The following is a 24,343-nucleotide window of genomic DNA, read 5'->3' as shown; positions in this document are numbered from 1 at the left end:
ATTGTGAGTACAAGAAAAATATATTGATTTGCATATATTTTCTTTACCAATGCCATGGTTTTATGTCTTGAGCAGTAATCCGTAGTGGCAGCTGTTGGGATTCATCCTGAGATTGCCAGTCTTGTCATATCAACCACTGTGGCTAAATTACCTCTGCTGCCACACTGTGATGCTTGGATGCAGTGACTGTGTAGATGCTGTCAGTTTTGTACTTAAACTCTTGGGCTAGTAGCATGAGTAGACTATGAGAGGTATTCAGAAAATGTGGTAAGATACAAGTTTGATTACACTGAAATTATGTGACAAGTGAGGTTTTGTGTGGAGTTCTCCATATTCAGTCTTCATTTCCAGGAAATTGTAACTTTTGCAAAAATAGCATATTGAGACTTAAAGGGCCCTACTTTGTAGCTATCAGAGTTCACTTTTAAGCTCCCTTTTTTGTTAAAGAAGATAATAGATATTGAAGGAAAAAAGATGCAAGTTTAATGATTGAACTTAATGGCACTTTTAAGGGCTGCCCTAGCACGGAGTTTTTGTTTCTAGAGATACGAGCACAGTTTGGTATTTATAGTGGTTTTTACCAAAATGGATAATGTTAATGGATGTTCTGTCAACATAATTCATTACTTGTATTCAGTCTTTATATAATTTGACCATTTAAATTAAACTTTATAAAGGTCATGGTTTTCTCATATGGGATTGTTCTGAGCCTGGAACACTTGTCTGTGTAGCACACTGCAACGAGTGCCTTTTCAGTGGTCTGTCTGGGGACCCATGGTTATTGTCCCTACCCTATTTATAAACACATTCACTGAGTTAGAAATACTTCTTATTATTCTTCTGCTATTTATATCTATTGTCTCGTAACAGCTGTTTTTGAGTATCACAGATAACTGAAACAGGATTAGGGTTGTATTTTTTACATTTGTCACAAGCCTTGTTGACTTCCTTAACCATATAATACCCTTGGCGTTTTGTTTTAAAGATTAGATTATAATTAAATGCTTTCCCAAACTGGAATATAATGGGCAATGCTTGTGATTGTGAGTAGGAATGTCTCAGAGCGACAGCAAAGTGAGCAAGGCTGGCATGGATAGGTAGGCTTCTTTATCTGAACAACCATTTGTCCAAGTAGTTTCCTTTGAAACAGGCTAGATGAAAGAGACCACTGGGACATAAACATTTTCTCTTATTGATTCTAGTTTATCTAAAAAGCTTTCTGTAAGTCTGCTTAAGTCCCTTTCTAGGTGTTGTTGGTTGGATATTTTTTTCTTTATCATTACTTCTGTAAAATAAACTCTATGATATACTTGCTGTGAGAGATGGCAAGTACCTGGAGGCAGCCAGCTTTTGCACTTGTGTTCTGCTGCTGTGATTGCTACTTCCCAGTAGGAAGTAATCAGAAAGGTACATAGTTAAAGTGATGCAGAGAATAGAACACTAAATGCCTGAACAAAAAGGGTTCACCAAACTGTCATGCTAAGGGAAAGAAATTCAGCTGGCAGGACACGCAGAGCAGTTCTAAATTCCTGAAGTTGTTTATGAGGTGTTTGGGTTGAGTTGGGCAAAATAAGGGTTTAGCCCACTGCCTTTTCCCTGGGTTGCAGCTCCCTTTGTAGCTTTGTAAAGCCTCAATGTGAGTAAATTAATTTGTTCTAGAGACAGAGCTTTCTTAAATATATTTACAGAACAAGCCCTCAGACTTTTTTAGATGAGTTTGTGATGTCAGGATTTTCCTCATTGAATGTTGGAGGGCATATGGTTATATCTGCAGGGTGCCATGGATTCAGCCTGCAAAACTTCTGGTGTCTAGCTGCACTGTCCAGGAAGTGTTAGCTGCTGTGAGGTTTCCATGCAGTTGTCTGGGTGTGCTGTTTATCTCCACAGACTGTTATAACCCAGCTAGGATGTGACTTGTGTTTTGGAGGTGTGTCTGCCCATCCCTTCTCAATGGAGTGTGAGGTGGTTCCACCTCTAACAGAGGCTGGGATATATCTGAAACAACTGTTCTTACAGCAAACAGTTTGTTTTCCTGAATTACCAGTCTCCTGGAGACAAAACAATCTGACGGTAGAATTATTTTCATGTATTACTGTGTTCCAAGTTTATGTATTCTGAATATCTTTTTATCCTAAAGCATTTTTTTGTGGGTAAAGTATTAAAGACAGTAAAAAGGTAGTTAAAGCAGGAGACTTAAAGGAATTTGTTATGTTTTAAAAGGAAGCTGTTATTTGGTGTAAGCTGATCTCTTTATTATGGAAGAGGCAGGAGTGTATGGTCCACAGAGGGAAGTACAACGCTATAATTTCATGCAGGAGTTCTTTTGAAATTCAAATGTCAGTGTTTGAGTCCCAGAAACCGTTGTTAGTTCCAACATTTTTATGTAATGGGCATGAGCTATAAAACTATGGTTATAAATTGATAACAGCTATTGGCTTTTAAAGAAGGGTATTATGGTTTTACAGAGTGTTCAGATGAATTAACATATATATTACTTTTTATAGGGCTTGTGATAAAGAATCATGGATACCCCAATCTAATTTTTTTCTTATTTTTAAATGAAGAAGGAATTTCCTGTGGTCTGCATGATGTCTGGCAGAATGTCAATGACAATGGGGCGTGTGGGTTATCAAGAACACAGAGATAGGCACAGTCATTCTTTTTGCCCTATGAATAAAAATACTTTTCGTTCTGAAATGTCATATTTGAATGAGACAGCAGATAGTCTTGTGGTCAGGTATAGATGTCTTCCCCTTGGTGGTTTTACTGCTATTAACTTTTTCATCACGGATCACATACAAATCTAATTAACTTGTTGAGGGAAGAAGTAGGAAATTAAAAAGAGAAGTGCAAGATTTTTCTAAGGGAAACACATGGTAACCGCAGTTCTGCCATTCCTTTGTGTAGTGCTGTATAAAGCCCAAACTAAATCAGTGATGCTTCTTTTGGGAAGGGGAGAAAAAGTCTCCAATTTGTAAGTGCTCTGCTTTTTCTAATTATTTCTATCAATTAGTCCTGAAGGCTCTTTTTTAAATTATGTGGTTTGTTTAGTTTATAAGAAAGGGATCATCAGACCTATTTCTTGAATCAAACATTGTTTTTTCTATTGCCAGCCACATACAGGTATTGAAAAATACTGTATGCTCATGGAAGTCATTGAGAGAAAGAAATCTGAGGGTGCAAAGCTCATGGCATTGAATTTCAGCTATTAGGGGAATGTATATGTCAGTGTAGTGAGAATATATAGCAAACTTCTGTCCACCATCATGTTATGAACTGTCTGTGGATGGAAGCAGCTGATAACCTTTCCATTGCTAAGTTCCTTTCAGAATTGATGAACTGGGAGAAGATAGTCAATGACAACAGACTGAATAAGTAGGAGCTCTAGAAACTCTGTGGAAAATAAAGTTTAGGTCACAATGAAGCTGAGCAGTGTATGTGGAAAGTAGTAGTTCTGGTAGAGTAGTTCATTGGCTTGCCATGATCTCATGTAGTCACAGTATGTTCACAGTGTGATTAAGAGATGCTCAAGACTTGAGTCCTGGTTACTTAACATGTGCATTTTACAATGTGGATAATCCACCACTCGGGGTAAGTCTTGCCAAATTCCACAAGTGCCGACACTCCCATTTTACATGAGCTGGAAATTGGTTTTGTTTTCATTTGGATATAAGCGTTGTTGGTAGGTCAGAAGAATTCCTCAGTTTAGGAAGAACCTGCAGATCCTGATGTGTAATTTTTAGGTCTGGTAAACCTTTGTAGGTGATTAAAAAACCTGTCTGGATTTTGAATTTTGCTCTAAAGCTTGTGGTAAATAGAGCATGTTTTGGCTGTGCGTGTAAACTCAGCTGTGAGGAGGAGGAAGTGGGATCATCAGCTCCTCCACCTCATAAATCCCTGGAGGCACTGTCAGCCAGACACTTTCCTTTGAAGAGTAGTTCTGAGGTGCCTCTTCTTTGTTCTGGGAGGAAGATAGTAAGTAAATGTTGTTCTATAACTTCAGAAAAATTTAAAACAAATAAATAAGTAATCCTTTTTGGCTGAGCAGGCTTGCAGGATGGTTTTCTGATCCTTCTGAGTAGGAATAAGTGCATATTTTATCTTGCAGTGATGAAATACCTCCACCCTCAAGGAACCATGCTATATGTGTCTCAAAACCTTATGCAAAATATTGCACTTTCATACTTCAAGAATACCAACATTGTTAAACTAAGAGGAATTGAGCTGCCAAGACTTCTATGCACATCCTGTGGTCTCTCTGAACTGGCTGCTGCAATTTCTTCCTGCCTCTGGCCATTTCTGTCTGCCTGTGGCCGTTTCTGTACCCAGAGGTAAACCCTCATCAAACTTACACGGAAGAGTTATCCCAGTGGAGAAAGAAAACAGAGACATTGTTCCAGATGGGGAAAATCCCACAGGATTGAGGGCAGCCATAATTATAGCTGTTCTGCTGGTTGGAAGAATGCAGAGGAACAGTGGAGGTCAGGCTTCAGTTAAACATAGTACTCCTTTGTCTGCAGTAAATGCAGTTTAGCGAACAAAACTTTATTCAGTGGGACCAGAAACATGGTGTGTTTGCATTTCCTGTGTTCCAGTATGAAGTGCTTCAAGCTTCCTTCAGATATGTGTTATGCAACTTCTTCCAAAGTCTGACAAGAATCATCCTAGTGTAAAAATGTCTTGTTAAGCCTTTTCATTAGCTGGTTATATTGAAATAGTAGCAGAAATACAAGCTGCAGAATTAGGTAAGATACTTTTTGGTTTGTTAAATAGCAGAAGGACCCAACACACAAAGAGGACATAAGCAGCTGCTCTAATCTTAATTTCCTCTTGAAGTATTTCTGAAGATGGAGCACCAAATGATGGATTCTGATTGAATAGAATGAGCTTTCAGGAGTACATTGATCTGCATATTAATAGCTTTCCACCACAGTCAACCATACCTGCATGTCTAAACTTTAAGAGCTTGAGTTTTGTAGTATTTTATCTCATCCTCAAATTGTGTATGTTTATTCTCTTATTTTACCAGGATCAAGCTATTTTTGGTTTGGCATACTGAAAATATAAAGACTTGTCACACAAAAAGGGGAATATTAATGGGTAGGCTCTGCAGGACTTAATACAACCTGCAGAACTTTTAAACATTTTCACCAGTGTTTTGAAATCCACTTCTGTGTATAAGGCTTCCATTTTCATTCGATTAAATAATTTAAGAATAAAACATATGTGTAATTATTTTCTTATTTTATTAATCACATTAACCCTATTGCGTTGAAATGGACTTGTCTTCAGTGATTAATACTGTTCTCATTTCCTTCCCTCTGGATCCATATAAAACATACAAAAGAGGCTATGTATCAACAGTGGCTTGTGAATACCTTTCTTACACAATAGTGACCATGGACATCTCACTGCAAGAACTGTTTAAAAATGAGCTGGTGGTGTTTTTTACTTACTGAGTAGAAATCTAGGTGAAGTTAAGAATTAAAAGCAGGATTTACCAACTCTGTAGCTGAAAACCTGTTTAAGGTTCCCTTTGAGACAGGTTTCCAATTTTCTACAGGTCGAGAGAAAATCTATTTCAGTTACAGTTATTATATGCTTTTAAAGTGAAAACCTATCAAATCAACTTCCCAAACTCAGACTGTATGAACAGAAGTGAACTATGACTCCCTGTGTGCCTGTATTCCTTTCATTGTCTCTCTTTCACCTGGGATCAGTCATGAAGGTTTTAATGTGATTTTTGTTTTGTTTTCAGCTGAAATAAAGATCTGCTTTAAATACTACCATGGTGTTAGCGGAGCCCTCCGAGCTACTACTCCATGTATCACTGTGAAAAACCCTGCTGTGATGGTAAGGTTAGCCTATTAGTTCACTGTATTTGTATAAAATGATAATATTAGCTGTCAGATAAACCAGTCAATGTAAGTTTTGTAGTTCTACCAGTGGCTGCAAGTTTTTGCAAAAATTATATTGCTGGATAAAAATCACCAAATTTGGGAAATTATTTTCATGGTTTTGTATTGTTTGTGATAAAATAATAGTAGAAAGTCACTGTGCTTAACTGATGTGTTTTATGCTAAGAACTTGATTTTGCTTGGTTTCAGTTTGAGGCTTAGTTTGCTAGAATTCCACACTGTAATAGAGATGTTTTTCACAAACTGAGTTGCTGAAATAGCAATTATTAATATGAAAATGAAACTGGACAGAACTCTGCTCTTGCAAAAATTACTAATTTATTTCAGTGTTCATATACCATTGAGATGTGGCAATTCTCTGACTTTGAGAATAGTTGTTGTCTTACGGTGGTTTTATTGTAAGACTTGTTCTTTTGAAACACTAGAAGTTTTAGAGGAGTTTTTTTTTTCTTTAGGCATTTAAATAAATAGTGAAAGAAGAACCTTCCAGAAGAAACTTCTGTCCAGGTGCTTTAGATGGCAGTAATCTGTCTAACAGGCTAACTCTTCAGTTGACATGAAGTTTCACTGTGCATTCGATTCAGTGATATAGCTGCCAAATACTAAAGATCACATCTGTCAGGATGCTGTCCTGATGACTGCAATATTGAAGATACTATATAGCACAAGTTATTTAGACTATAGAGCTTTTATTCTGGTCCTGCGCTTTTTCAGCACTGTGTATTATATACAAGTGTAGCCTATGGCTCTGTGGTACTACATGTGCTATACTAGGTTTTATATCTCATTATACCAAATGGGGTTTTTTGTTTATCTTAGCATGACAGACCTAGGTGATAGCGTCATTTAATTGACACCTGTCACTATCAATAATAGCATTTTGCAGCAGCAGTATGAACTTTTGATGTTTTACAGAAGAAAATACGTAGCAGTTAGTTAGCTTGACAGCCACCGGCTTTAACATCAATTTATAAACTAAAGACAAAATGGTAGCCTGATTTTGAAAAGAGGGGGAAAAAGCCATCTCAAAATAACTCTTAAAATGGGCTACATGCTGCACTATATTATTACTGAGAAGCAGAATGGTGATACTGGGTGGAGAGAACATTTGAACTTGAGTGTTTTCTTGAGCTTGTCATACTAGCCACCCATGTTTGTGAGATTCATTGCACAAAAGGACATCTGAACTTCTGTCTTTAAATATGCATTTATTTACTTGATAGCTACCTGAAGACCTGTATTTCAGTCATTGGTCAATCTTTTGATTTCTTTCCTTTGAAAGGTAACAGAGGATCCTGGGTATTTTACAGAATTTATACATCTGCTAGAAGGTGCAATTTGATATAAATGTTTTATTTGCACTGACAGTGTAGGCTTCCAGTAATAGTGTTAGTTTCCTTGGGTAGATTGTCATAAGACAGCTTAGATGAGACTTCCTCAAAATATCATGATGGGTTAGTTATACATAACTTGAATGTTAATACCTCACACCATTTTCATGGTTCTGATGTTGAGCTTGAGCAGCGTGCAGTAGTGAATACTTTGTTCTCTTGGCACATGTCGTGTCTGTTGTTATGGGAATGCTGTTTGTGAAAGTGGTAAGAGAGTCATGGCATGCCCACTCCCTTTTCTTTAAGCTGCAGTAAATTACCTGCTCATCTGGATAATTCTACTTTTTCACTTTGCATGGTTTGCTGGGAGACATGTTTTGGGTTTTCCTGATACTGATGGCGTATCGCAGCAGGCATTTCAGTCCATCTTATTTTTGAATAAGCAGCTAACTAGCATGCTGTTGTGCTCATATGAACCAGTGAAAATACAAGGCCTGATGTAGCATTCAGAAGCACTGTGTTACACCAGATGAGATAGCTTTTGTAGTGCAAAAATAGGAGCAGGAATGCTGGAGTGGCATTTTGTGCTTGGCACAGAAAAGCTGAAATTGCTATTGAGACCATAATGGAACACAAAAAGGTTATAAAGCGAAACCAGGGATATGCCAGGGAATACTGTTGCAGTTCATTTTGTCATAGCTGAATTGTGGGCAAATCCTATTTTTTGTAAAATTGAAGTAATGATTAGCAATGTAAGCAATATTGTTCAGAGTCACTGGTGTAGCAGAAAAGTAAGTATAGAATGAGGAAGGACTTTTTGTTGATGAAAAATGTTTTTAACAAGAAAACAGTGCATGCTAAAATGAACCCAAAAGAGTGAACTGGGATATATAGTGTTCCTCTGGCCTTGCCTGGGCAGTGTCACCATCCCAGGGTGATGTGCTCCTTGCTGCTTCTGGGGAATCTGTAGATGAGGGCACACTGATCCAGCTGGAATTAACCTGTTGCTTTTGATGCCCTCATGATTTTACTACCAGCTGTCACTGCTTATGCGTTCATATAAAGTCATAGTGTAATGGTATCATGCTGGATGGGAAAGGGATAGTTTTGAGCACTCTGCTGATAAATGTCCTGCCCTGAGAACAGGGATGCGTCATGAAGCCAGCAGTGAGGGAAGAAAATGGGCTGGTTGAAGAGCAGTGGTGCTTGCTGGCATGGTATGTTCCCTCACAAGTCTGTTGAGGCCCATGGGGGCATCAGACATCAGTGCTGGTGCTGGTTCTTTGTTTTGTTTGACTGTTACATATGAAGCATTTGAGCTTTGCAATGGGAGAATTTCCATGTGTTTGCTAATTCTGATGAAATTCCAATGAGCTTGTGATCATCGTGGGCAGTATTTGAAAGCTAATGATATTAAATAGCTTAAAGCAATGTAAATAGGAATGGGTACATTTTTGGTTAATGCAGAGTGGGTTCCTCACAGCTACCACGGCTCCAGGATCATTTGTCAATCTGGTAACTTCAAACATCTCTTCAGCAGCTCAATACTGCTTTACATACTTCACCTACACATAGGCGTATGAGCTTTTATTCAGCTTATATTTTTTATGGATCAATGGATCAGATGACTTCCTGTTCTGTCACTAATATTAATGCCCAGTCCTGTGTTTGAATGGAGCTTTTTCATTGGGCTGTATCAGCTCCTCTGCCTGGATGTGCAGTGCCTACCTGGAGAACAGTTCGACTTTCAAGGCAGCTCCATCGATGTGCATCCAGCTGAATAATATATCATGAGGACATCTCTGTCTTGAAAGATAAATTATTCTGCTAGTTGAAAGAGATAGACATTCCTAAGGCATTAGCACATGAGAAACTTTTCATTTTGAAGCAGTGCTTTACCTAACAGGAGATTTCGGCAGAAACAAAACTTGAAAATCTATGCATTATCTTTTAGCCCACATTCACATTTAGATATCCGATGCACATTTCTGGTTTTTGTTAGGCTCTTTTTGATCTCTTTGCTTTTTTTTGTTGCCCAGTAAATTATTTATTTGTGGAAAGTGACAAAGGTTAACACATGTTGTCACTAGCCAGCTCAGTGCTTTGGTACATACTACCAATCCACAATGTTGATCTTACTTTATGAAAGGGAAACCTGTGGGAAAATAGTCTTCTTTTCTCTGATTAATAGTGTCTGCACATGTACTAGCCTATACATGTTCAGTTTGGAATATTCCAAGTACTGGTGTGTTAGCAATGTGTGGCATTAAATAGTAGGTATTTTCCTGGAAACAAATGCTTTAGCTCTGCCTGTCTGTGGTAATAGGCAGTAGGTGGTCAGATTCTTCCCCTGCATTCTACTTTACCGTTGCATTATCATCCTCAAGCAAATACAAAGTGGATGAAAACTTCCGTGGTACATTTAATTCTTTTTCTTTTCCCCTCTTTAGATGGGAGTAGAAGGCATGGACGAAGGTGCTTCTGGAGCCCAGCACTCTAGGAAGTTAGTCAGCTTTACCCTATCAGGTAAAAGCCAATGCTACTCTGTGGTTTGCAAATTATTGTTAGAAAAAAACCCAACAAACTATTGCTGTTTTAAATAACATCAAAGGTGGAACCCTTTCCTTCATTAGCCTCTGTAGGAGCACACTCTAGTGGCTTGAAATATGTCATTTCCTTAGAACTTAACGTTTGTTGGAAACAAGTCAGAATTGTGAATCTTCAGGAGTGAAAGAAATGGATTCGATGGATCCCAGCATAAAAAATTGGGAGAAATTTCCTGTTTGCACAACAGACAGTTCTCTCAGATTGAAGAAGGGAAAACGTAGCTTCCAAATAAAATGCAAGCTGGGTCCATCACGTTGAAGGAGTAAAAAAAGCAATGACTGCAAATGGTGGTTTAGAAAAGAAAAAGATCTTTACTTGTAACAGCTAAACTGTCACTACAGCAAAGTAGCTGTAGGGGTACAGTCTACCAGCTTCACTTGTTTCAATTAGCACTTTATTCCATGGGAAGTCTTGTGTGAGACTGAAGCAGATTCAGCTTGAGCACAGACTAAAAGAAATTGCTTGTGAATCTTGAAGAGCTGACAGTGAAAACGTTTAGAGATTGTAGGGGTAGAGCAGAACAAAACCCAGCTTCTTGAAATGGTCTTCCAGCAATTAACTAGGATAGAGCTGATAGGTTGTATAGACTCATATAGAGTACCATAAAAATAATTGGTTTGTGCATTCTGAAACCCCCCGTTATGTTTAACAGAAAGGTTTGGCTCACCCCCAGGAGTCCCCTAAGTTTGAAAGGTGTATTGAGTGGTAGGTCTGGAGCTTATTTCCCAGGACATTTTTTGGTTGCTCATTTACGCGTGCAAAGTTGTTGCCTTTAAAGGCAATTGTCCTTTTATTGTCTTGAACATATGGTAGGATTTGGGGATTTTTTTTACTGAAGCCACAGGCATGGCATTTCATTTTAGTGCAGTGAATTTTGACTGCATGTATAGACTGCTCATCTAAGTATGTATGTGCCAGCTTCGTTTAAGTCATGAAGACTGCATGCAGCATATTGGAGTACCTAACGGAAAAAGACACAAAACCCTTGTGCTTCAACACACCTAAACAGAGAAATATTTTACAGTTAAGTTTGAAGTCTAACATTAAATAAAAATACTGCTTTCTTTTTGTTCTTGTTGAAACTTGCACTATCATTAAAGTCCATAGGCATGAGAATATGCACCTGAGGAAGCTGTTATTTATTGTTGGAAGTTTTAAGGGCTTCAGTACTAAGGTTTCCCTAGGAAGAAAGAAGCATTTTCAGAAACTTTGCCTCCTTTTATGTGATGTAAGTTACCTTCTTCTAGAGAACCAAAGCAACCTTCATAAGTATTTGAAGTTCTGTTTATCAAAGTTTCAATTTTGGGAAGGTATGACTTCAGTACATTACTTCCATACAGTTTTTATCTTAGCCCCTTACTGTTAGCCAGAAAGAGAGCAAGTACTGTGTGATGGTTTTTTGTGTTGTTTGGGTTTGAAGAGTGGAAATACTTAAAATGCTAAGAAAAAACATTTGTAGGTGAGCTACAAGTTCATGCATTTTGTTTTACAAATTACCAACTGGAGGCTAAAATATAAATGAGGATGTTGATACCTTTCTTCCATATACTCTCTTGGGAAAACATTTGACTTCCTGCTTTATTTGCCTTCTGTACAGTGGATCCAATTAACATATGAGTAGAGTTTTACTACTCTAAACTGCTAGTTTATGATGAGTTGATTTCCTGGGTAATATTTTTAGGACAGCTGTACTTTGTGAACTGGCTTTAATTTACTCAGTTTCTTTTTCCTTCCTTCTTGTTTTGCTTTACAGATATTAGAGCAGCTGGACTTAAAAAAGGCATGTTCTTCAACCCTGATCCCTATCTAAAGATGTCCATTCAGCCAGGCAAGAAAAGTACATTTCCTACATTTGCTCATCATGGCCAGGAGCGAAGGTCAACTATCATCAGTAACACAACTAATCCTATTTGGCACAGAGAGGTAATATATCCCGTTTGAGAGCTGTCTGCACACTGATGCAATGTACCAGGCTTGTATGGCTTGTATTTTCCTCTTTAAGCATTAGTGGTTACTCTCTGAAGGCTGTGAGCTTATTTTGAAGCTAGTTATTTAAAATGACACAGAAATTGTAGTCATTTTAGGAACCCCGTTGTTGGATAGAAACAGCTATCATCTGCATAATTAAGCTGTGTATTGAAGCTGCACTGCTGTGAGGTTTTCATTCCCTTCTCTGCTAACAAGAGTTGAACTCACTCAGCAGCCCAGTACATTTCTTGCAATTGCAAAAATAAATTAATTAAAATGGATTATATGTTGCTAGAAGACTATTTCAGAAAAGGCACAATAAGTGAGCATTTATGCCCAGTGATTGCAACCAATTGTTCATTTGGAAATGATATTCTCATTGTGCATAGCAGGTGGCAAGCTTTCAGTTATGTCAGGCAGAGAGGATGCTCTTTGTTGTCGCCTCTGTTTCCAGTGCTGTAGGAAGGAAAGCCCAAGGAGGGCACCGCTCAAGGGAGAAAAAGAAAGGCAGTTTGGCAGAAGCCGTTCTTCCAGATGTGTTTGTATTGGGTAGGATTTGCAGGTCTCGGAGGAGGAACTCAGTCCCACAGCTGTCTTTGAGCACAGAAGAGCCAGGGTGTGCCTTTGGAGATAAACATTTATGTGACAAACAAGGTGCAAGAACTTGTACAAGTCCCTAAACCTTTCAGAATGGGCGAGCAGCGTTCTTGGTCTGAGCCTGTTTTCCAATGAGCAGATGCCTGTACTGTGATGAATGTTAATGTGTTGTTGAGAAAGACTGGAAAACTGAGTGGGCTGGCATTAGCACTGCTCTGGGGTATTTGGTTGTGCAAAAGACTGTAGACGTAGGGAAGTCTTAAAATCTTTGGAAATTCAGGAGTTCTCATCCCTAAATTGATTCTTCATCTTTCTCTCTGACCATCCATCTATCCAGTAGATGGGAAGAAAACCTACTCTTGTTCTTCCCCATTTTTCTCCTCCAGTTCTCCTTGGTTTTGGAGCTTATAAGAAAAGTGATAATGCTCACTGGTGCATGCATTGTATCAGTTTGCTTTAGCTGCTGTGTCTTCCCTGTAGCAATGCTCTGACAACAGCAGCTTATGATCCCATTACATATGCTGCCCTAGTGGTGCAGAATCAATCTTCTTTTACATCTCCTCCTTTCTGCAAAATAATTTCCAGTTTTATAGCAAACTGTGAGTAACAGATTTTTGAGTTCTGTTTATCACAGAAACCGAGCTCCAACAGTATCCCAGCATGAGGAAGTGTTTTTATTCCTGACCCAATTTAATTGCCAGTTTGAATATATTTAGCTGATGTTGACAGCTGAACTGAAGAGTTAATCCTTCTTTTGTTCCCTGTTCAATCCATCTTCAGCTATCTAGCCACCTGTGTGTTAGGCATTGTACTCAGGCTGGCATTTGCTCAGAAGTCTTATAGGTGGCAGATAGTAAAAGGGTAACCAGATGACCTTGCCTTTTCTAAGTAGGTTATGTTATCCTATATCTTAAAATCTAGAAGAAAAATAAAGATCTTTTGTTTCTAAGCTCGCTTTCTTAAGGGAATTTGTTGCCACATTGTGTGTATTTGTGTGTGTCTGCCTGCTCAGATATTTCCCCTGTACCACTTTTGAATCTTTTGGCTGTCTTCAGGCAGCCTTGACAGAGCAGCAGAGATCTCAAAGGTGAAGTATTCATAAACTGCCCTGAAAACTGATCTAGGCTGAAAAGTGATAGTGTTCCATTGTAGGGAATAGTAGAAGAATGATCTTAACCAGATATCAATAAATCTATTCTCAATCAGCATCATGTTGTTTAAAGGCCACAAGGTCAGAAAAAGTTTCTGTTGGAGCTCGCTGAGATGATGTGTGAACTTTGAGGCAAAAGTCTATAGAAAATTATCTTCCTTTAGTTACAGTGCTCCTGAAAATAATGTACAGGCATTGTCCTTTTGACTTCCTATCATGCATACAAAAAACTTAATGTAGAGTGTGGTGCTTGATGGGAAGTTCACTAAGCACAGCCTAGACTGAGGTACTTTCCTCCAGCTTTGACCTGGCTACTCTCCTATACCTGATAGAGTACAGCAAGGATTCCATCTCAAGCACCAAGATGCACTGCTTTCTTCTTTCTTTTGTAGACGATGAAAGCACTTTTATCCAGTGCAGTTTCTGACTGAGCAATTATTTTCAAGGAGTGGTGAAAGGATCTGGGTTTCCTGGGCAGCTGGTTGCATATGCAAAAAAATACAGAGCTTAATAAATGATGCTGACATTATTTTGGACTATGGAAACTGCTGTCATCAGTCATTGCTTTTGCAATTCACTGCACGCTAGTACTAATGATGTACATACTTTATGAATAGAGGTATATTGATATGGTGTCAAATATGTTCTTTCCTTCCAGAAATATTCTTTTGTTGCACTTCTAACAGATGTCCTGGAAATTGAGGTTAAAGACAAATTTGCCAAGAGTCGTCCAATCATCAAGCGCTTTCTTGGGAAATTAACCATACCAGTTCAGAGACTATTGGAGAGGCATGCAATTGGGTAAATGAATACATTCTTAATGCTATCTGCCATTGATAAGGGAGACTTAGCATCCCTTTTGGCTTACTGGCACAGACCAGCAAATTTCTGCTGTGTCTGTCGTATGAAATTTAGTAGGAATTTTAATAGCCTCATCGCCTGACTGGAGAATGTAGGTGTTTCTAACCCTGTTCTGAATGTGTGTACCCATGTTTGTCTATATGCGTGTCTAATTTCTTTTCAGCTTTTCTTTACACAAAAAATGTTAACCTCACAAAAAATACTACCTTCTAGCTAGCTAGCCAAGAAGCAAGGCATTATCACAATCCTACATGATAGTGTGCAAATTTTTTAGAAGAAGCAGATTTTATTGTCTCACTTCTTCTACAGTTCAAGTATTTTTGTCAGTTTAATAATCAGAGATTTAATGTCTGTTCGGCTAATTGGCTAGAACTATAAGGCTCTGACCTCTTATTTTCCATAATGTGGTGGAACTATGTGATTAAAATTGCCTTTTGCTATGAATAATGCACTGATGGGACTCAAAATTCACCTGTTGAGCTATTAAAGGAAAATCCATTCATTATTTGATAGCTGACTGTTTTGGTATAAAGATGCAGCTCACTTTAGAAACTTCTGAGATGTTTTATACTTTATGATAGTTGCTGGAGGGGACATAGTGTAGTCAAGTGGATGATCCAGCAAAGCTTTCATGCAACCGTATGTACTCAGAAGAGCCTAAGACTTGGCACGGTGGTACATTGCAGGTGTGAAGCAAATGGCTGAAGGTCTGTGAGAGGCACAGTGGTGTGTGCAGGAATGTAATTTTACATTTAAGACAGAGCAGTAATTGTAGAGTATATTATTTTGCTATCATCTTTTTACATTTATATGCCTTATTTGACAAATTATGAAATAAATAATTCCTTGAAAGTCAATGGGGGGAAATGAATTATTCAAGTGTGTTTTGTATAGGATCTAACTCAAAGACTGCTAAAGTTAACATGTCTCCATTAACTTTAAAACATCTCTGGATGAGGCCCATGAGGAATGATATTGAAATAAAATACGTATATTCTTCCCTGAAAGTTTAAGGTCATGGCAGTATCATCAAGTTTTTGGACAAAAAGCAGGATATAAATGACTGGCCTCCTTTTTCACAGATATTCCCATCAAAGTAACAAGTTGTGTAAATGGAGAAAATCAAATTCAGTTTGAAAACAGTTTTCAGCTTTAAGTTTCCAAAGTGGTGGTTACACTGGTAAGTAAAGTAAGAACAAAATTATGAGTAGCTTAAAATTTTGATGATGTCTCCTGATACAGAAATTATTAAACAAAAAACCAGCCTGCCCATTTGATTTGTAGTGGTATCTGAGTTCAGGTGTGTGTACATTCCAGCCTTTCTAAGAAATGCTTCATCTTTGAGATTCAACAAATCCTGATGAGCTGAGCAAGCAGCTTTTTCTATTAAATTTGCACACTGCTATACACTCAAAAACAGCACCATGATACAGACTGGTTTCAAGCCTAGTTCAGGGTTTCTGTGCTAAACCCTAAAATGCTTTTTCTCCTCTGGGATTCCCAGTGCTGTGAGGTCTGGAAATTGCCCATTTGCTATGTTCATCAGTTCTTATCTATATTTTTTTCAAACCAGTACTCTGTAAGACATTCCCTATTTTCTTCTCCATACTTCAGTTCTGTATATTTGATATATCAAATATTATTAGGAAAGGAAGGGCAATGTAACAATTCTTTAGTGAGATTATAGGTAAGTATTCAGTTTGGATTTGCCATTCTGCTCTTAAAACTGCCATTAAATCAGTTTTGCCTGTTCATTTGTAATTTATTTGTCCATTTTCAGTTTTTTCATGCCAGTCATTTCTCAGGGCTCCTTTTCATAGGCATTGTAGACAGACAGTGTTCCACCAGAAGTTTTGAAAAGTAAAGGAGTGCTTTATGTAGATGTGAAGTAAAAATATACCAAGTGTACTATCAACTGCTAGTTGTCTTGTAGTCTGGTTCTGGTCAAGCGAGTAATCATCTTCAGTTTCTTCTTTATTTTGGTGGTCAGGGACAACTGAAATCCTCTACTGGTTAACATGTGAACTTGAAATACTGCATGAGCAAAGTCATGTACTCTGTATGTGTAATTTGTCTCTCCCTCTATTAGTGATCAGTATTAATGAATGAAATGGTGAAGTCCAGAACCTGCCACTTTTAGACAGACTGAACTAAAATTCTGCCCCATTTTCAGCTGTTGTCATAGTTCACAAGTTTGTGTAATGAAATGCAAGTGGCTTTAAATTTCATAGAAAATATAATAAATGAGCATGAGAATCATCTAGTACTGATTCAACTGAATACAGAGCAGACGTTATTCATGTTGTGGCTTTCTCTAATCTTGAATGGCTTAGAGTAATATAAACCTTATGTAAAACTTAGAAACCTCAAATAGTAATCTTTTGAGAATACCTTTGAGTCTAGCTGAAGAATTGTACTTGGAGTAAAGAGCGATGAATCTGTGACAGATCCTGGAGACACTACTACAGTAATTTCATGTACTTCAGCCTTTAGAGCAACATGGGGAGGCTACTTTGCTATACATTGTCCACTCAGGACTCTTTTTGCTAAAGCTAATGCAAACTGCTGCAGCTCATTTCAGTAATGACCTTGCATTTGTTTGAGACTGTCACTCATACTGCAGTAAGGGTGCTCCCAGTGAAGGAGAGGTGCTTATAGCAATATAGATTTAGCTGCATAAATAACAGTAATTTCCTATGGGGGTCTTCAGTAACTTCCTTCTCTCCCTTCAGCTGTCCCAGCTGTGCTGAGTGGGACTGGGGCTGCAAATTCTGGCTATGCCTAGTAAGAATGTGTAGCCTAGGATCTAATTCCAAGTCTCAAGCTGATACAAGTGTTTAGTCAAGTCTGAATCCCACAGAATTCAGTAACTCTTAAGAACCTATTTGAAGTTAGATCCAAACAGTGAAAGTGTTCCTAAATAGGAATGCAAAAGTGCTTTATTGAATGAAAATTAAAATGTGAAAAAACTGTCTGGGAATTTTGTATATAGTAAAATACCACAAGGGGGCAGGAGGTTTTAATAAATGAAAGATTGTGTTAGTTATAGACCATTTTGGGTTGGGGGAAAGAAGAGGTTAGGGGAAAGGGATCCTTTGCACTTTGATTTCTTTAGGACTTTAGGAAGATATTTTCTTTTCTATACAAGTGCTTTTCCATACAAGCAAAAGTGTATGACTGATTTCAACACTGTAATAGAAATTACCTGCTGTCATGCCCACCCTTAGCTGATAAAAGCCTGTGACACAAAATACTGGAAAAAGAAAACTAGTTAAAAAAAAAAAAAGCCAACAACAACAACCCAGTATCTATTTTTGCAGAGACCAAGTTGTCAGCTATAACCTTGGCAGAAGGCTCCCAGCTGATCATGTAAGTGGGTATCTCCAGTTCAAGGTGGAAATCACATCTTCTGTTCATGAAGGTGAGAATTTGTCAATGATCTGGATCTCCAGATAGCTGGATGGAGAGAATTTCTGTGTGTTTCTATTTATAGGATTTTCCGTGATAATATACTTTCTCATTTGTGTACGGTCCTCTGTTATAGGTTTTTCTATTGGGATTCAAAGTTTAGGTATGTCAGCTTCTGCTTTGGAGATGGTAGTTCCAAAGCTACACGTATCATACTGTTTTCCTATTTTGTTAGATAGATTTTAAATGAATCTGCTTATGATTCTCATTTTGTTGGACAGATTGGGTAATCTAGTTCATTGCTTCTCTTCACTCTGCAGCACCTTTGGATGAGATAAGCAGTTGCAAGTAAGATTCCACCTGAGCTCTCCCCTTCTGCTACTCTACATGCAGATCAGTCTGTCCTGTCCCACTTTCACAGGACTCTGTCCTGCTTAGAACCAAGAATATCTGTTACAGTTCTAAAAATATATGCTTCTGTTAGGCAATTCTTTTATTTCCCTTTTTTTCCTGTTCTGAAAGCAACTAGCAGAACATGGCTGGTACAGTTACATGTTTATAACATCATATGTGTCTATTTACATGTTTGTGTTCTTAGATTCTCCTTCATTAGGCTTGATATAATCTCTTTGGTAGCGAGATGCTGCTCTTTTAACTTGATAGAACCTTCTTGTCTTTATTGTAGCCATGTAGTCACATATCTCGTTAATGTTTTTGCTTTGTCACCATTAAAAAAATGCTTCTGTCTTCAGTCCTGTTTGTTGCCAGGCACTCCAGTTCACCAACTTCATGTTAGGTTTCTTGCAGGTGTGTTCAGACACAGCTTCATTTTTCAACTCTGTGCCTGTTTAATTTCCATGCTGGGAGATACCGTCTTGTCTCTCAAATGAGATGGCTTATTTTTGTTTCTCTTTTATATGTATTCCCATAGCATAGCTAATATCTCATGAACTTTACTTATGTAGATTCCCATTCTTTACAGTTCATATACATTAACTCAAAATAAATGTTGTATAAAGAATTGATACTTTAATACAATTTGTGATTCCTCATGTGATCTCAGCTGCTGCTTTGCCTGCTGCTAAGGGTGTAATGACAGCTGATGTTAGTGACTAGCTTTGTGTAAATCCTACTTTTGGATATGAGAGATATGTTGTAGAGAACTGGTTCCTTGGTGGTGAGGCTGGTTTTACTGATAGTTTGCCAAGATGTTTGGTAGCGCTCTGTCTTTTGAAAGCAAAATGGGAGCAATTTAAATTCATGTTTCATATCCCTTAAATTTTTTATATTCTGCAAAATAATATAGACTTATACAGTGAAAATTCTGTACCTGCTGTTATAATGTTGTAGATGCTTCTGTTGTTTTAATTGTATTTTCTTCCCTTAGTTGTCTGATTGAAATAAGCAAACATCTGGAAAGATGTGTATTTTTATACCACTTCTGTGATGCAGACAAAGTAGAATGAACTGTCTGTTGCTGGATTGTGCTTCACATTCAGTCTTTCTGCCTCTGCAGATGCTTCACCAGAAACAGTTGGCACTTTGCTGGGAGTGAACTCTGTAAATGGAGACTTGGGGAGCCCCTCCGATGATGAGGACATGCCACCAGGACATCACGATACATCCACAGTGTGTTCCAACGGTCCAGTCCTTGAGGATTCTTCTGGAGAAGCAATCCTGAGACACCCTTTAAGGACTAGTAGAACTTTGGAAACAGACCAAGATGAGTTGACCTCTGGTGTTTCAAGGTCGTCACCTACCAGAGGTCGCCAGGACTCACTAAATGACTATCTGGATGCAATAGAGCACAGTAATCATCCCAGACCTGGGACATCTGCCTGCGGTGAGCGTCCACGTGGAGCATCCCCAAAACTGAGGAGTAGCTTCCCTACTGACACAAGACTTAATGCTATGCTTCACATTGACTCAGATGAAGAGGAGCATGAGTTACATCAAGACCTGGGTTTTCCATCTTCCTTGGAAGATGATGGTGGTTTAGTAATGATTAATGGTGCTACAAGAAATGTTGAAAGAAATGGTTTAAGTTACTCATCAGATCAGGTAATGCAAGGGCCTGCAGAGAATGAAAATGTTTCAACCTCTGAAGCTCCTTTGCCATCAACTGATGACCAGCGCGAGGCTCTCCCAGAGCTTCCACCATCACAGTTAGCAGGAGATGAAAGCCTGCAAGGTTCTCAAAGTGAAGCACCAGCAGACCAGGCTGGCAGTGAGTCGTGTACCGCTCAGGAGGCAGAGCAGCCTCCTAGCAGTGTAGATGCAGGAGCTGCCGATGCCAGTGCTGGGAGCAGAAGGGGCATTAGTGAAACAGAATCCACTGATCAAGGGTCTGAACCTTCCCAGATATCATCAGAAACTGAGCAGAGTGACCCTGCTCGCACGGAAAGCGTCAGTGAGGCCAGTACCCGGCCAGAAGGGGAGAGTGACGTGGAAGGGGCAGACAGCTCTTGCAATGAAAGCGCGACTGTGCGACGTTCTTCAGTGGAAATGCGGTGTTCTTCATTTGAAAATGCCAGGTTTCCTGAGACTCCAGCCTTTTCCTCTCAGGAAGAGGAAGAGGGAGCTTGTGCCACCGATGCAGCTAGAACTGAGCCAGGTGCTGAAACACAGGACTCTGCAAGTACTTCTGGTTCTCTGCCTGTGGTAGAGTTACTTCAGGAGGAAGGACAGGCAGCTGAGGCAGGTGAATTACAAGACCAAGAGGAAGCAGAAGAAATCTGGCAAAGAAGAAGAAGCCTGCAGGCAGCAGCTGCCAACAGCCAGTCTCAGGATGAAGAAATTGAAGGAGCGCAAGCAGCTTGTGAGGGTGCCACAGCACAGGTTGAAGGAGCTACTGGAGGTAACTACTGCGGGAGGCACTTTCTGAAGTGACCTTTCTACAGCCAGTAAATACGATTAAAAAATTAACATCTGAAAAATAAACATCTTTATTTCTCTGTTTAATTATCTTTCAAGCTTCTGGGTTTTTTCGGTTTGGTTTGGTTTTGTATTTTCCTTTGAGATTCATTCCCCTCCTCAAGAGAATCTTGGAAGTTTTGCTTTAACAAAAAATCAAACCCGAAATATCCAAGGCATGTTTATTTTGAAACTGGATATATTGTAATTCCTGAGAGAGTAGCGAGAAGGAGGATGAAGAGGAGGAAAGAACTCCACAGTATTACCCTACTTGCAAATCAAAATGGTAATGAGAGGGGACGAAATTCCAGGAACTATGCAAACTGGGCCTTTTCTTTCAAATGTTTATATATTAGCATTAAAACATAAGGGTAATCAAAAGAAAGGTGGAAGGGTCTCTGTCTCACTGAAAATCACTGAAAGTGGATATCTGACCGTAACAGATTACTTTCAAGTGCCTTTCACGATGGGTTATCTGTTAAATTTCTTCAGGGATTATAATGGATCCAATCAGTCAAGTTTCTGAATGCATCTTTCCCATAATATTTCAAAGGCTTGGGAATCTAGTAATTCATTCTCTTCATAAACAGCTCTTTGATTTGGAAAGAATAATTTTGGTATTTATTTCAAATACTGTCAAAACTTCTTTTTTTTTTTTTTACAGCATTTTCTAGACATTTGGGACTCAATTAGGGGTCGGTCTGCACCATGTTTTTGCATATCAGTGTGGCTGCAGCAGGGAAGGTCAATGGACAGTTTCACCTCCCACCCTTACAGCAAGGGCCAGTCAAGCTTTGTCCTTGTACCCTGCTAGAATATGGCTAGGGAGCACACTGTTGTTTCAGTGCCCTGGCTTCTGCTCGTCATGGGTGGATGTGGCACATCACAAGAGGTGACATTCTCAGGGTCAGGACTGCACTACATCTGAGAGAAATCATTTACTAGAACTATAGGCATAACTTATTTGCCTCCCAAAATATATGATTGTTGGGTATATCCTAAATACAGTAGTCCTGAAAAAGCTTTAGCTTGCCTTGTTCACTTTAGAGGCAACTGTAGGGCTTCCCTACATTGACTGGGAAAATAATTGTGGGCATTTTGATTCCAGGTGCTCAAGCCAATGGCCATCAGCCTTTGAGGTCGCTGCCTTCAGTACGTCAGGATGTTAGCCGATACCAGAGAGTGGATGAGGCTCTACCACCAAGTGAGGTTCTTCATACTTTGCCTGGGGGATAAGCTGCCTGAATCTCATTACTGAGATCTAATTACCTTTCTTTTCTAAATGTGAGAACTGAGAATGATCAACTGAGAAGTCCTAAGTGATGATTGTGCTTAGTCTGCAAACTATCAGGATGTGTTTTCATAATTATATCTGGTGTATACAGACTTGCTAAGTGACATTTGTGGAGAAGAAGGAAGGCATAGTGCTGCCTTTTCAGTATGCAACGCACATAGGTAGGGAGGTGAGGCGATATGCTATGTGAGACACTTGAAAGATGTCAAGCACTCTGAAATCTCTGAATACTTCTTGTATGATGATGATTTACAGAGAAATATATAACGTCTTTAATCACTGCAGATTATGTGAAAGGTGTCTGTGGTTTCCGTGCATTTTTTTGAGGCAGTGTAAAGACTTTTTGAATTAAAATAAACCTGGCTATTAAGCAACAGTTAGTTGAGTCTAAATTGGCAGATAAATTATAATTTCTCTAATGCATATGAAAAATGCATTGCTGCCAGTTGCTGGACTGATGCATTTTCTTAAACTTGGGGCAATGAAAAGCTATTCAGTATTAGATATTTAAGGAAAGGAGAAAGGAAAAAAAAAAACACAACAACCTTTAAAACAAAAGAAAAAAATTATATTCAGACACTCTGAAATCTGTGGCAAAGCTCTATTACTTTAAAGGAGTCAGGAATTCATCTATTTAGTGTAAAATGAATTTATGTCACAGTGTGGAATGGAACTGTTTGCTCTGTAATTGGAGAGTGTTAGATTACTGGAAAGAGCCTGATTGTAGAACCCAGATATAACTGTGTATTGGAAATCCAGGATGATGATAAGATTTTGCTTGCTGCTGCTTCTGTTACAGTCAGTGTATATGACAAATGAGTTCTCCATGTGGATCCTAAAGTCAATTAACTGCCACCTCAGTAAACCAGGATTATTTTTTACAAAATTATGCCTAGGAGACCTATATTTCAGTTGCATTTTTATCTCTTTTCATACAGAAAATGACAGAATATTACCGGGAGTACTCAGAGATCTGTATAATAAACAAGAAATACGTAGAGATAGCTTTTATAGTACCACGGCTTATGCATGCGGGTTTCTTTGTGTTTCAGAAGCAAACTGTACACTACAATAACTAGGAAAAACTGTTGCATTCTTAATGGGGAAGGTTTGACTGTGTGGTATTCTAACATTTCTGACGTTTGCTGGGATTTTACACAGTCATGCATGGGCATGCACATACACATCATGCCGCTACAGTCAAAGCCCAATGCAAACTTCATGTAGGTCATTCATTTGCTAATGTGAATAAAATCTTAAATTGTAGTTGTTGCCTAGATTCAGTTTTTCTCTCCAAAGCTCTTTTTTTTGATATGTAACAGCTTTAATATTTTAATAGTGAAGAATGAGAGAAAACATTTAGAACGTAATTTTGAGTTATAAACTGTAACTTCTTTGTTATTTGGGTTGCAATCTGTTTTTTGTTTCACCAGAATCTGAAACTAAGAAAAATAGAAGCATTTCTTTCAATTGAGTGTAGGTTAAAGAACAAGAGAAAAAAATTTTAATATTAATCTAGTATTTCTGCCTATAACATGCAACATTTCTTTTCTCCAATTCCTATATTCCAAAGAAAAAATCAACAGATAAGCTTGACCACAGAACCTTGATGAAATACAGTTTTGCAATTTGCCAAATTCAGTTACTTGTAACACATTTGACTAAGAGTGATTTGACTAATGGAAGATATCATTATCCATACCAACACTGATGCAGGCAGGTTCTTTACTTTAGAAACCATTGTCCAAGTGTTTAAACTTACGTATTTGAAATTGAATGATGGCAAAATGCTTTTCCTCTGCAAGACTATGTTACAGAAACGGTGACTGTGTCTCAGATTGGACATAAAATCACCACAAGAAAAATCTCAACTCTCATACAGTGGTTTAGGATTTAACATGTAAGCAAAATAGTGAATTCACAAATTTAAACTGTTTTGTTGAGTTTGTTAGTTTGCTTTTTTGTTGTGTCCCCCCAGTGAACAGTTCTGTCCCTCCCAGCATACTTCTGTGCTTTGTGTAGTTTGCAAACTGGTTAATTTGGAGTATTTTTATTTCCTCACAAGATACTACTTTTTTGAAGTGGGACTTTGCACAGGACCATCTGTTTCAATAATTTTTTAAGGAATGGAAACATTTTTCAGAAAACGTTGAAAAGTTTGTTTGCTTTTTTGAGATACAAAAGACATTATTTTGAACAGCAAATACAGTGATTGCACCATAAGCTTTGCATTGATGTCACTTTATTTTTTAATTTGTATTTTCAATTTACAGTATAATAGAAAATTTTTACTTTT

The 24,343-nt window shown here is 38.3% G+C and overlaps 1 protein-coding gene across 3 annotated transcripts in view; it reads left to right on the top strand.

Moving 5' to 3' along the window:
- HECW2 (HECT, C2 and WW domain containing E3 ubiquitin protein ligase 2) overlaps positions 1–24,343 on the top strand; it is a 162,787-nt gene that overhangs the window by 93,513 nt on the left and 44,931 nt on the right. For all 3 annotated transcript variants that reach the window (XM_065669961.1, XM_065669962.1, XM_065669963.1), the window contains 7 exons: positions 5,759–5,853; positions 9,700–9,775; positions 11,610–11,779; positions 14,230–14,372; positions 17,753–17,853; positions 19,357–20,697; positions 21,862–21,957. In XM_065669961.1, the coding sequence (XP_065526033.1) occupies positions 5,759–5,853; positions 9,700–9,775; positions 11,610–11,779; positions 14,230–14,372; positions 17,753–17,853; positions 19,357–20,697; positions 21,862–21,957 (2,022 nt within the window). The remainder of the gene's footprint in view (positions 1–5,758; positions 5,854–9,699; positions 9,776–11,609; positions 11,780–14,229; positions 14,373–17,752; positions 17,854–19,356; positions 20,698–21,861; positions 21,958–24,343) is intronic.

Source organism: Lathamus discolor, chromosome 3 (genome assembly GCF_037157495.1).
Source record: "Lathamus discolor isolate bLatDis1 chromosome 3, bLatDis1.hap1, whole genome shotgun sequence".
Taxonomy (NCBI): Eukaryota; Metazoa; Chordata; class Aves; order Psittaciformes; family Psittacidae; genus Lathamus; species Lathamus discolor.
The sequence above is the reverse complement of the archived record's forward strand: the minus strand, read 5'-3'. Positions and strand labels throughout refer to the sequence as shown.